Raw genomic sequence first — 14,149 nt, 5'->3', positions numbered from 1 at the left:
CTTTATGTGCTATGTGATTCCTACCAGGACTTAAGTCAGTAGATTAGACCAGCCGTCACGGGTTTGTTATGATTCACCTTGTGATTTACAATATCTGTCAAGCTTATTCATATAGAGAATTTCCCCCGCGGGTTCTGCTGTGTCTTGAGCTAAACAGTACACTAACTACACTGACCTAATACTTTTCATGTCTCTCCCTTTTCTTACTCTGTCAGAAGGAGATGCTAACTTTGAAGAACTTTAGGTTGTCCTGTGTGTCTTCAGTGATTTATTAAGCAAAGCATTTGTAGAATGCCTACTGAATAACAGATGCCCTGTGTCAGGAATCCACAGTTCACAAGGAGAATGTTCTGGAATGACCAGTGAGCGAATAAGTAATTCACCGCTGTGACAGAGACAAGCATGCAGTGATGTGCACACATATGGAAGGGAGAGCTAACCCAGACTGCAGACAGGGCCTTCCCAGGAGGTGACATGAGCTGAGTTTTGAGTTAACTGTGTTGTGCAAAGCAGGGGGAAAGGTCACTACACGGGATTCAACCTGCACTCACACAGGCGTGGACCCACCTTTGCAGGTCAGGGTAACTGCAGAAGTTCACTGTGGCCAGGGGCAGAATGTCAGGGCTCAGCAGGAGGGTATGGGGTGGAAAAGTTGGCTATTAGTGTTACTAAGTAGCAGTAGTAATAGAATCAAATTAAATTCAAATGTAAAGCTGTTCCAGCAAGTTGCTTTTGGAACTTGATGCACTAATTCTGAAATTCATCTAGAAGAGCAAATGTGCAGAACAGCCAAAAAAAATTTGGAAAAGAGTAATGAGCTATCGAATGGAACTGTAATTCTCTAGTGCTTCTAACAGCCTGTTACCAGGACAGGAGCAGACGGATGGATCCAAGAAATGCAGGAGAGAGAGGAGAAAAGAAACAGGTGCGCACTTGGAGACCAGGTAGTCATGAGGGGGCCTACCAGTTACTGAGGAAATGGTGACTCACATCCAGTAATGAGTGCTAAAAGCCACATGCAAAAAAATACCAGAACTGCTGAAAGATGACATGAGAGAATTTGCCAAATCTCAGAATGAAATTTTCTCTTAGTCATAAGCCACGAAAACAAAAGCTGATGAATTCGAATATAAAAACATAAAAACTTTTATATAAGACCATAAATAAAGTCTGAGAGGAAATGTTTACAATGTACATAGCAAAGGGTAAATATCTCAAAAGTACCACGCATCCCTACATGGGAACAACAGTCCGGTAGAAAAGTGGGCAAGGAGTGTGAACAGATTGTGGAACTACCACACATGAGTCCTGGACATCCTGAAAGTGTTACTATGATCAGGGGAAGTGACTGAAAACAGTGATGGACCACTTTGCACTTACCAAATTGTCAAAACTTTTGAGACCTCATGAATAGCCCTCTTCTATGATAACAGTAGTGCTGTCGATGGTTTGCCACTGCCAGGTCCATGTGCTTTACGCGTCCTAACTCCTCTCATCTTCTCGAGACCCCAGAGCCTCCAGAGGTGACCAGTGAGAATGGGAGAGGGCACCTCCGATTGGCTATTGGTTGAAATGTAAATAGGCACCACCTCAGTGAGGGACAATTGGCAGGATTGTCACGCCTCTGGACTAGCTGTCCTGGTGTAGAAACACACCCTGCAGACCCCTGGAGCCCAGTTCTTCATTGTCAACCAAAGGCTCAGTGGCGTTCTCTGCCCTGTGACAGGCAAGTTGAGACATGTCAAGAGGCAGTGAGGACACAAATGGAGTTACCCCTTTGGAACAGTGACAAGTGTAGGTAGCATTGGTCTTCCAGTGACCCTCATGGTTTATCAGTAATAATAACAGCCTGTATTTAAGAACCAGCTGAACTTTTGCCAGGCCACAGGCTCTCCAGAGAGCAGCAATGTACACTCTTCCTCCTGTCTCTTACATGATCGCAGGTTCAGTCACCCCCCTCTGTGCTGCCTTAGTGTCATCATCTTGCCTGAGAGGCTTCATTGGTTTCACAGCATTATATTGAAGTCAATATTTATCCCATTTTCTAAGATAAACAAGACTTTTAATAGTCGCATGCAAAAGTAAGTACTGCACCATAGTCCAGGCAACAGGGTGAGACCTTGTCTCAGTAAGTCCTGGATACTTTTAATGTTCATTAATGCTGATGTCTAAGTGAAAATCAAGTTTGAGGTGAAAACAGACTACCAATGGGCTACCAGTTCAAAGTGAAGTTTTCCAGCATCAAGCTATTGGTTCCCGTTAATGGTTAATGATGTGACTGCATAGGTGTATCCTGTGGGTGCAATTGCTCATGGAAAACAGAGGCTCTCAAACAAGCATGTCAGAATGGGCAAAGGACTGGGAGGGCACCTGAGAGTAGACATCGAAGAGCTGCAGCCCATGAGCATCTCAGCTGCCAAAGGGCTGGCCAGGGAGCCTCGGAGCCCATGCCTCTGGGCAGCTCCAGAGGGTACAGGTGGAACCAGGGTAGCAAGAGTACTGCCGAATGGTAGGTGGGGTTCAGCTTTGCAGGAAAATGTTCATCTCCTCCTTTCACTGGCAGTAGCCTAAGAGGCATTGTCACCAGTGGTGGAAGGGCTTCTGCGAGGTAGATAGGCCAGGGTGCCTCCTGGCTCTGGTTCCAGATTCTCTTTAAATATAGATTAGTACAGGCAAATAAACAATTGGCCTTCTCCTAAAATCATACAGGGAAAGTGAATTTTTTTTTTTGAGACTCTCTCACTTTGTCACCTTAAGTAGAGTACTGTGACATCACAGCTCACAGCAACTTCAAACCCTCTGGCTCAAGCGATTCTTTTGCCTCAACCTCCCATGTAGCTGGGACTACAGGTGCCACCACCTTGCCAGGCTTTTTTTTTTTCTTTTTAGAGAAAGGGTCTCGCTCTTGCTCAGGTTGGTCGGAAAGTGGATTTTTTAATTAATGTATTGATTTGGAGAGCAGCTTCATTTAGCCCAGTGGCAAAAAATCGTAACTGGAAAGATGAGTGTTAGTATATAAATATAGTAATTTTCACTGTTTACAAAGGTTGCCACTTTATTATTTTCTTTTCTTTTTAGACTGTTTTTGCAAGTCTGTAGGATAACTCCAGCTTGAAATACTTGAGAGCTTTTATCTTTTCTAAAAAACTTTCCTTACACTGAAGGCGGAACAATGTCTTGTTTTGGTGTCTGCTTTGTACACGTATAAACAGAGGCTTTGATTAATATGCAGCAGTGTTTGCTACTTAGATCTTTTCTAGATAGAGGCAGGAAAGTAATTAAGAAGTTGGACACTTGCCAATTTCCATATGGGGCTCATTTAGCATATTACAGCCAGTGTTGGCACGCCATCCGTTTAGGAGCTGTGTAGGAAAAGAGAAAGAAGAAACAGAAAACAAAGGCAGGACAGGATGCAAGTGCAGCAGTTTACTTGCCTGCAGCCAATAGGCAATATGCCGTTATTCTTTTGGCTGACTTTCAAAAAACCAAAGAAAAGTGGCTGTGGTGCTAATTGTAACTGGGTCCTGAAGTAAAAGCGTTTGTGACAATTTAAAGAATGTAAAGAGGACGGAAGATCGGTTTAGTGTCAGCTGCAATTAGATAATCAAGGCTGTAAAATCCCATCCGCTGATGCCTCCACCCCTAGTTGAAGAGATGAATTGGATACCTCCTCAAGTGGAAAGGGCATTGCCCAGCCCGGCCCGGCTCACGGCCACAGGCATCTGGGGTGGCCTGGGCACAGGCTAGCCCCTGGAGCTTCCTGGCAGCTCCCTGGCAGCTCTGCAGGAGGCGGCTCTCACAGACCCAGCCGACATGTTGGAGTGAGAGCCCGGGCGAAGCTAGATGTAGCTGGAGGCAGCTGTGCGGGCGAGGTGGCGTCTCCTAGGAGGGTTGGGCGGCACCTTCTGCAGGTATTTCCTCACCCGTCAACCCCACGTAGAGCAGGGAAACAGAAGACTTAGAGCAAGTTGCGGCTGCTTCTGAGTCAGTTTGTGACATGACATTCCAGCATGTGAGGGTGGCTCCGCGTCCCCAGCTCTTGGCTGCAGTTCAGGTTGGATAAAATGGCGTCTTGGAAAACAGCAGCCTGCTCAAGGTCTGCTGCTCCGAGCACACTTGGCCATGGAGTGCCCACCGCAGTTTCACCCTGTGGTGAGCAGGTCAGGCCCTCCCAAATTAGAAAACAAGCTGACTTTGGCCAGGTTTCTTTGTTTATTTAATAGGTTCTTAACCTTGAGGAAGCAATTTCATTTTATTGCCACTTTAAAGAGAAACACAGACAACAGCAAGCTTATTCTTTTGGACATTATTAGACACTGTCCCTGTTTCCAGTAAACTTCTTACTGTTCTGCATTTCACATTTCCTTGCATTTATGCTGATTGACAGATGAAATGGTTGGGAGTCTGTCCAGAGATGGAATTTTGAAGTCAAAGTACTTCCTCCCCAAGATTTTTACACCCAGTAAAGGCAGTGCAGAGGAAGGCATTTTTGGTTCACAAAAGCTGAAAACAGTTATAATGTTGATCCTGCCCCTGAAAACCAAGTAGTGAGGCATTTATGCTCTCAGGAAGCATTAGTAAACATACGTTGTCAGCTCTTGGAAGCATTGGGAATTACTTTTTATAATTTATTTCTTATTTTGGAATTTCAGTTAAAAGAACTGTGATGGTAAAGAATTGATGCGTTTATTGTTTATCCACATTTGGTGCCAGTTAAGTATTCGGCACACTTCTGAGTAAATCTTGTCCACGCTTTTCTATCTGATTAATCTGATACCTAATTAAAATTTTGCTTACTGTAGCTTTTGGAAGCTCTCTGTTAAATACTTTTACTGAAAATTTTATCTTTATTTGGCAGTATTTTGAAAGTTAAAAACAAAAAAGGAAAGCTTTTCTCTTTAAACCATGCTATTATGTAATCCTTTTTTATTTAATCACATAAGACAGTTATGTTACTTAGATTTTTATAGACACCTATTTATAGATGGTGTAAACCATACGAACAGCAGCAGAGAACTTACCATTATACATGAACTTTATTTCTTTTTTCCTGATGGTTTTTTAAGGGGAGAGTTATTTGATAATAGAATGGTGCAGTGAAAACATGGATTTCGGTTCAGTCCTTACTGCTTATTAGTTCTAAAGCCTGACCACGTCACTTCACCTCTTGGAGCCTGTTTCCTTATCTGTAAAGTGTCCGTAATTTGTTTACAAGGTTCAGTGAAGCCAATGTGTATGGAAATACTTCAGAGTGCTCCATAGATCAAGTGTCCAGTATGTGATGTCTTATGAATAAGAACACTTCTGTCTATAAATTCTCTCCAGATATGCTGCATGTCAAATGTATGGATTTTAACCTTTTTAAACTTTTTTTTGAGTCAGTGTCTCTCTCTGTTGCCCAAGCTAGAGTGCCATGGTATCAGCCTAGCTCACAGTAACCTCAAACTCCTTTGCTCAAGTGATCCTCCTGCCTCAGCCTCCCAAGTAGCTGGGACTACAGATGCCTGAGAAAATTCCTGCCTAATTTTTCTATTTTAATAGAGATGGGGTCTAACTTGCTCAGACTGGTCTCAAACTCCTGAGCTCAAGCAGTCCTCCCACTTTGGTCTCCCAGAGTGTTAGGATTACAGGTATGAGCCACCACATATGGCCTAGGAACTAACTTCTAATACACGCAGTGACACAGATGAATCTCAAAAGTGCAATGTTGACCCAAAGAAGCCAAGAGTGCACAGTATATTCTATTTATATGATATTCTTAAAAATAAAAACTTTTTTTTTCTTTTGAGACAGAGTTACCCTAAGGTTGAATGCTACGGAGTTATAGCTCACAGCAAACTAAGGTCTGGGCTCCAGCCATCCTCCCAAGTAGCTGGGACCATAGGTGCCTGCCACAATGCCCAGCTAATTTTTCCTATTTTTAGTAGAGACGGGGTCTCGCCCTTGCTCAAGCTGGTCTTGCCACCACACTCAACTAATTATGTACTTTTCTTCTCTATGTCCCACCACTGAATTTTCAGTAAAATTAATTTTTGGATACCTGGATTAGTAAAGTTTAAGAGAACAACTGAAATGGGGAAAAGGAAAAAAGGAATAGCAGTTATGTCCAGTAGTGGGAGCTAAACACAGCTCAGCAGGCCGGTCTGGTCTGCTGCCCTGGCCTAAGCTCCTCTCCTGTGACAGAGATGTGTTTGCCACAGCTTGCCAGAGGCTGCCACTTCTCCCAGGAACCCTGAGCAGACTGTAGAGGAGGAAGAAAAGAGACAGTACGATTGCTTGGGGTTTTTTGGTTCTTTTTAGGTTACATGTCATTACTCCAAACTGACCTCTCTAGTTTAACTTATCTTTGAAAGGAGAACTCTTTTTAATGTTGACTTGTAGTCTCAGTCATAATTTTTTTTACAAGTAAATATTTTGAGCTAGGTTCCTTTTCTACTAGTTTGTCTAAGTAGATAACCCAGAATTTTTGCAAATACTATTAACTTAGCTAACTTGGTTTTTAGTCAACATGGCAACCTAAGTTTAATCTGAACATTGCCTACAAAACTGACTGAAAATTAAGCAGCATTCATCTTGGGTCTTGCTCTTGCTCTTGCTCAGGCTGGTCTCAAACTCCTGAGTTCAAGGGATCCTTCTGCGTCAGCCTCCCAGAGTGCTGGGATCACAGGCGTGAGCCACTGTGCCCACCCAACGTCATCTTTTTAGAATTGAGAAGTGACTTCAGATTGATCAGCTCCCTGAGATTTTAGCCCTATACATTTATGGTTTTGTCTGAAGTATGTATTGATTGCTAGATATGTGGCAAGCATCATGGATATAAAACTAAAAAAAGACTAGCCATGCTCTCAAGAAATTTAGCTTGAGAAATTGGACTCTTAATTCAGTGATCAGATAGACTTGAATCACACCGCTGTGCCATCTCGTTTGTATACTTGTATCACATGTAAGCATTTCATTTTTTTTATTAAGCCATAGCTGTGTACGTTAATGCAGTCATGGGGTGCGGTGTGCTGGTTTTATATACAATTTGGAAATATTTTCACCAAACTGGCTAACATTGCCTTCGTGGCATTTTCTTAGTTATTGTGTTAAGACATTTATATTCTGCATTTAGAAAGATTCACATGTACCCTTAATTTTTTTAAAAAATTTTGAAAATAGAAGTGTACAAAAAATAACTATATTCACAATAGGTATTTAATAATGTTTTTTGTAGTTGCTTCAGGGATCTCTATTTTAAAAATTTTAAAGGCACTAATCTCTAATCCCATTCTGGTCCCCTTCCCCAGAGAGAACCACAGTCCTCAGATTTTGGTGTGTGTCACTTCCATCTAGACTGGAAAATAGTTTTGTTGTTTTACTTTTTTTTTTCTTTATTGTCTTGTTTTAAAGTGCATTTCTTGATTATTAATGAGGTTGCTTATTGTGTCATATGTTAATTGACATTTGAGTTTTCTCTAAGTTGCCTCTTTTTTGTTGGGCTCTTGGTCTTTTTTATTGATTTGCAGTACTTATTTAATCTGATAAACATTCTTTGTCTGTTATCTCTTTTTCCTGCCTGTGACTTGTTTCCTTATATGATGTCTTTTGTCATTGAGATGTTTTAACATTAACATAGTCAAATTTATCAACATTATATGGCTTATGCATTTTGTGTGTTCTCTAAGAAGATATGTCCAAAGTCATAGAAAGTATCCTACATTTCTTTATTAAGTTTTTAAAAGTTATGCTTATCATAATTGGGCCTTTATCTAGAATTTATTTTTATTTATGTTATGAGATAAGGGATCTACTTGGTTTTTTTTTTCATGTGAGCAGCTAATTATCCAACAGTATTTATTATCTAGTCCTTCCTTTCTCTACTAGCTTGCAATGCTGTTCTTTTGTCAAACCTGTCATATAACTGAGTGTGAACCCCAAAAATTAGGGGCTGAACAATCTTCAAACAGCATTCCACACAAATCCTCAGGTAGACCATTAACAAAGGGCTGGTCCTTTTACAGTGTGATGATTATGGAATGAAAGATAATACTGTGTATTCATTGGCACCCCACTTACAGAAAGGAATGTGTTGGTAAGCCAGGTTGTTAACCTGCTTTCTGAGTGCGGGTTGCCATGAGTGCTGTGCCAGTCAAGAGGGCAGTGGCCTGCCTTATGGCAAAGCCTGTCCCTGAGGGCAGCCATATAGATGGTAAAATGAAATGTAGTTCTTGCTGGCAACAGGCCATAATCTCTGTTAACTTGATCTTATTTTCTGTATTAAATGATGAATGGCTTGTTTATCTCTTTCAATTAGTTGTTATATAAGCTAGTTTTTAGGATATTTTAAAACCAACAGGGGAAATTGGCGTAAACCAGCATTGCAGAGCCAATTCCTAATATTGGCAGTTACAAACTTATTGTTTTATAGTAGTTTAGATACTTAAAGTTCTCATTGCCTATCTTCATTTTTCCTTTGTAATTTTCACTTGCTGTTAGCTACTTAGTTTGGAATCACCCAGAGCATAATTCTAAATTTGCCACATTACTTTTTAAAATTAGGCAACACAGATTTTTTTTTGAGGTTGATCTTAGCTTTAGCATGTGTTCTTTCTAATGATAATTCTTTACATACTTCCTGGTTTTCCTTAAAAGGAAACTTTAAAAGAGAATTTCTTTGAGAAACCCATGGTTTTTTCTGTCTGTCTGTTTTTTTTTGAGACAGAGCCTCAAGCTGACCCCTCGGTAGAGCGCTGTGGCATCACAGCTCATAGCAACCTCCAACTCCTGGGCTCAAGCGAGTCTCCTGCCTCAGCCTCCCAAGTAGCTGGGACCACAGGCGCCCGCCACAATGCCCGGCTATTTTTTGGTTGCAGCCATAATTGTTTGGTGGGCCCAGGCTGGATTCAAACCCGCCACCTTAGGTGTATGTGGCTGGCGCCTTAGCCACTTCAGCCATAGGCGCTGAGCCAAGAAACCCATGCTTTAGCTCTCCACAAATAAGATTTTTGTTAAGATATTAATAAATTTGAAGAAAACATAATCATTAAAAAGTTCCAAAAGAGAAGAAAATATTATTATCTGTATATCATACTATTTAAAGAAACTCCATCAAGGATTTCTGAGTCATGTGAATTTGTTGTGTGTTTATGTTAAATGATTTTTTTTAACATTTCTTTTACTTTACTTTTGAGTAATGCTTTGAATAAAGTCTACTAGAAAATTTACTGGAATATAAGTATGATTGCAGTGTTGGAAATACTCAAATAATTAGGAAAGTCATAGGAGATAAAATGCAGATACCAAATAGTAGATTTTTTTTGTAGAGACAGAGTATCACTTTATTGCCCTCGGTAGAGTGCTGTGGCATCACACAGCTCACAGCAACCTCCAACTCCTGGGCTTAGGCTATTCTCTTGCCTCAGCTTCCCAAGTAGCTGGGACTATGGGCACCTGCCACAACACCCGGCTATTTTTTTGTTGCAGTTTGGCCAGGGCCGGGTTCGAACCTGCCACCCTCCGTATATGGGGCCAGCACCACTGAGCCACAGGCACTGTCCCCAAATAGTAGGTTTTTTTTTTTTTTTGCAATTTTATTTTTTGGCTGGGGCTGGGTTTGAACCCACCACCACCAGCATATGGGGCCGGTGCCCTACTCCTTTGAGCCACAGGTACCGCCCAAATAGATTTTTTAAAAGGATCATAACAATGGAATGATGTGAATGCTGTAGGAAGATAATCATGTAAAGTTACTTTGGAGATCTTTGAAGAAAACACTAAGGATATAGCTGGAATCCTCAGAGATCCAAGAAGATACTAAAGGGCTGAGAATTTATTAATTCACAGAAAACAATGATAGACCAAATTGCAGATGGGATCAGATAAAGTAATATACGTAAATGTAATTCATCGTTTCTAACCCTAAGTATCTTTGATAACATGAAATGGCATTCACTAACATGTCTTCTCCCCCTCTCAGCCTCTGTGCAATCCTGTCACTCGGATTAATCCTGTAATTAGAACTCTTGAAGAGAACTACATACGAGTTGTTTTTGAAAGTCGGTGTTTCCCAAAGAGTCTCAGTATCCATAGGAATTGCAGGGGCAGAGTGGCGTGCATTTCAGAGCTGCCCTTGTGCTAATATGTGTTGTGACTTTTCCAGGAGGATTATAGGACGGCATAGTGGTAAGACTTAGTATAATTGGAGGAACATTAGCTGTCTCTAAAATGAGAGCTATTAAGATGACAAATAATTTTTCTTTAAGTCACTTTTTAACATTTATCATTCAGAATTGAAAACTTATAAAGAGCTTCCCCACAGACTAGTTAACTAGTTCATTGACAGATGGGAAGAAAATCTAATTTGGAATTTTGTTTCATCTTTTTCAGATCTCAGTCACAGTGGATTGGCAGATCATTATGAAAATTCCCACTGGGGACAGCAGCCCACTTACAGAAGTGAAGCCAACTGCAGCTGGGATAAAGTGATAATAGACAGGACTGACAAGGAGGCGTGGCCTTCCATCACAGGACCCGAGACGGAATCTGCCTCAGAATGTACTACAGACACTGACTCTGCCTCCAACTGTGGCTCAGAGAACAGTAGCATGGCTACAGGGAGTGCCCAGGGCAACTTCACTGGACATACCAAGAAGACAAATGGCAATAATGGCACCAACGGCGCACTCGTCCAAAGCCCTTCTAACCAGAGTGCCCTTGGAGCAGGGGGAGCAAACGGTAATGGGGGTGCAGCCAGAGTTTGGGGTGTAGCCACAGGCTCCAGCTCTGGCCTGACTCACTGCTCTGTTGGTGGCGGGGATGGAAAGATGGACAACATGATTGGAGATGGGAGAAGTCAGAACTGCTGGGGTGCTTCCAACTCCAATGCTGGCATTAATCTTAACCTTAACCCTAATGCCAACCCAGCCGCCTGGCCTGTACTGGGACATGAAGGAACCGTGGCGACAGGCACCCCTTCCAGTATTTGCAGTCCAGTCAGTGCCATAGGTCAAAATATAGGCAACCAGAATGGAAACCCAACAGGCACTTTAGGTGCTTGGGGAAACTTGCTGCCGCAAGAGAGCACAGAACCACAGACGTCCACTTCTCAGAATGTGTCTTTCAGCGTACAACCTCAGAACCTTAACACTGATGGACCAAATAACACTAACCCCATGAACTCTTCACCAAACCCTATCAATGCAATGCAGACAAACGGACTGCCAAACTGGGGCATGGCTGTTGGTATGGGGGCCATCATCCCGCCCCACCTGCAAGGCCTTCCTGGTGCTAATGGATCATCAGTTTCTCAAGGCAGTGGGAGTGGTGGTGAAGGAGTCAGCAATTCTGTGTGGGGACTGTCCCCAGGTAACTCTGCCACAGGAAATAGCAGTGCTGGGTTCAGTCAGGGGAATGCAGACACTGTGAACTCAGCATTAAGTGCTAAACAAAATGGATCCAGCAGTGCTGTGCAGAAGGAAGGAAATGGAGGAAACGCTTGGGATTCAGGCCCACCTGCCGGTCCTGGAATACTTGCATGGGGGAGGGGCGGGGGCAACAATGGTGTAGGTAATATCCATTCAGGAGCATGGGGCCACCCTAGCCGGAGCACCTCCAATGGTGTAAATGGGGAGTGGGGAAAGCCCCCAAACCAGCATTCCAGTAGTGACATTAGTGGGAAAGGATCGACAGGGTGGGAGAGTCCCAGTGCCACCAGCCAGAACCCTCCTGTGCAGCCTGGCAGTGAACACTTGAACTCTTGGGCCAAAGCTGCATCTTCTGGAACTACAGCAAGTGAAGGAAGTAGTGATGGTTCTGGCCACAATGAAGGAAGCACTGGGCGGGAAGGAACTGGAGAAGCCCGAAGACGTGATAAAGGGATTATAGACCAAGGGCACATCCAATTGCCAAGGAACGATCTTGACCCAAGAGTTCTGTCTAATACTGGTTGGGGACAGACTCCTGTAAAGCAAAACACTGCCTGGGAATTTGAAGAATCCCCTAGGTCTGAAAGAAAAAATGACAATGGGACAGAGGCCTGGGGTTGTGCAGCTACTCAGCCTTCAAACTCAGGGGGGAAGAATGATGGGTCCATCATGAACAGTACAAATACCTCTTCAGTATCTGGGTGGGTCAACTCGCCACCTGCCGTTGTGCCAGCAAACACAGGTTGGGGAGACAGCAACAACAAAGCGCCAAGTGGGCCAGGGGTCTGGGGGGACTCAATAAGCTCTACTGCTGTTAGCAATGCTGCTGCCACCAAGAGTGGCCATGCTTGGAGTGGGACCGCAAATCAGGAGGACAAGTCACCCACCTGGGGTGAGCCTCCAAAACCCAAATCCCAAAACTGGGGAGATGGACAGAGATCGAATCCAGCCTGGGGTGCCGGAGGGGGAGATTGGGCAGATTCATCATCTGTCCTTGGACACTTGGGAGACGGGAAAAAAAATGGATCTGGATGGGATGCAGACAGTAATAGATCAGGGTCTGGTTGGAGTGATGCCGCAAGATCTGGGACCAGTGGTTGGGGGAATGGCACAAGTGCAAAGGTCAATCCGGGCACAAACTGGGGGGAGTCTTTAAAACCTGGTCCCCAACAGAACTGGGCCAACAAACCCCATGATAACAATGTGAGTAACTGGGGAGGAGCTGCTTCTGTGAAACAGACAGGAGCAGGGTGGGCGGGGGGACCGGCATCTCTCAGACAGAAGGACAGCAGCGAGGCGACCGGCTGGGAAGAGCCCTCTCCACCATCTATCCGACGCAAGATGGAAATTGATGATGGTACCTCAGCTTGGGGGGACCCAAGCAACTATAACAATAAAACTGTAAACATGTGGGATAGAAACAACCCGGTCATCCAGAGCAGCAGCACGACCAGCACCACCACCACCACCACCACCACAAGCAGCACCACACACAGGGGCGACACGCCACCCCCACACCAGGCCAGTGCGCAGCTGAGTCGGTCACCATTGCTCGGTCCAGGTATGAAAGGTATTATATGTTACTTTATTCTCTTACATATACTTAAATACTCTGACTAGTATTTGATAGCATACAGCATTAAAATAATTTAAAGGCCCTTTTGCCCTGCCATATTAAGTCTAAATATTACCTACTGAGAGTAAGGCTAGATCCTCCAATAGCTTTCTCTCTTAAGAAAAAATAAAGTGAGCACACTATGTAGATCATCGGGCTGGTGTTTTGGTGGTGGAGCTACCTAGAGAGGATAGCAGCCGGGATAGAGATGGAGATGGATTTGAGGAGAAAGATGGCACAGGACAGCAAGACCTGGCAGCTACATAGATGTGTGAGGAAGAAGATGGGGAAGAGATGGTTCAGAGCAGATGATCGTGTCCCTACTGGCGTACCTGAGAGCTTAGCAAGAGAATCAGAGTTCTGACGAGTCCAGCAGAGATAACAAAAGATGTTGGATATGGAAGATCCCATCTTAGCCAGAGCTGTGGCCAAAGGCACAGCTGTGGGAGAGTGGCAGAGGGACACAGTCATAGGTGGCAAACATGTTGAAAAACCAACAGAAAGGAGCAAGCAGAGAGGAGATGGATTCAAAGGGAGTGAATCGCTATGTCTGGGAGGCAGGGAATGCTTCCTCCATATTGAATGGGAGGGAAGGAGCAGGTGGACAACCAGCCAGGCTGGCAGTGGCCAGAGAGCAGGGCACCTTCTGCAGTTCTGTTTTCTCAGGGCAGGTGTGGAGAGGGATGTCTCGGAGCAATAGTGTGAGCAGAGCAGGGCTCACTTTAGCCATGAGAGGACACAGAGAGGCACCTTTGTCCCGGCAGGGTCTCCCGGATTGTCAGGCCAGAAATCAGCACCCAGTGAATCCTGTGGGACCTGCCATGTGACAGGCAGCACTGTAGTTGCTGGGGGTACAGCAGGAAGCAAAATCAAGCAAAATCATCAAAATTCTGCCTGGATTCAGTGCCTGTAGCTCAGCGGTTAGGGCGTCAGCCACATGCACTGGGGCTGGTGGGTTTGGACAGCCTGAGCCAGCTAAAAACAAACAAAAATAATAGCCAGGCATTGTGATGGTTGCCTTAGTCCTAGCTAGAAGGGAGGCTGAGGCAAGAGAATCTCCTGAGCCCAAAAGTTAGAGGTTGCTGAGAGCTATGACACTACAGCACTCTACTGAGGGCAACATAGTGAA

General features: G+C 43.9%; 1 protein-coding gene across 1 annotated transcript in view; it reads left to right on the top strand.

Annotated features, from left to right (window-relative positions):
* TNRC6C (trinucleotide repeat containing 6C) overlaps positions 1–14,149 on the top strand; it is a 105,234-nt gene that overhangs the window by 34,912 nt on the left and 56,173 nt on the right. Inside the window, exon 4 of the mRNA XM_023511183.1 lies at positions 10,369–12,966. Within this exon, the coding sequence (XP_023366951.1) occupies positions 10,369–12,966 (2,598 nt within the window). The remainder of the gene's footprint in view (positions 1–10,368; positions 12,967–14,149) is intronic.

The sequence above is a fragment of the Otolemur garnettii genome, unplaced genomic scaffold, assembly GCF_000181295.1.
Source record: "Otolemur garnettii isolate 467f Iridium unplaced genomic scaffold, OtoGar3 scaffold00018, whole genome shotgun sequence".
Classification (NCBI taxonomy): domain Eukaryota; kingdom Metazoa; phylum Chordata; class Mammalia; order Primates; family Galagidae; genus Otolemur; species Otolemur garnettii.
Note: the sequence above shows the minus strand (reverse complement) of the source record. Positions and strands in the feature narration are given on the sequence as shown.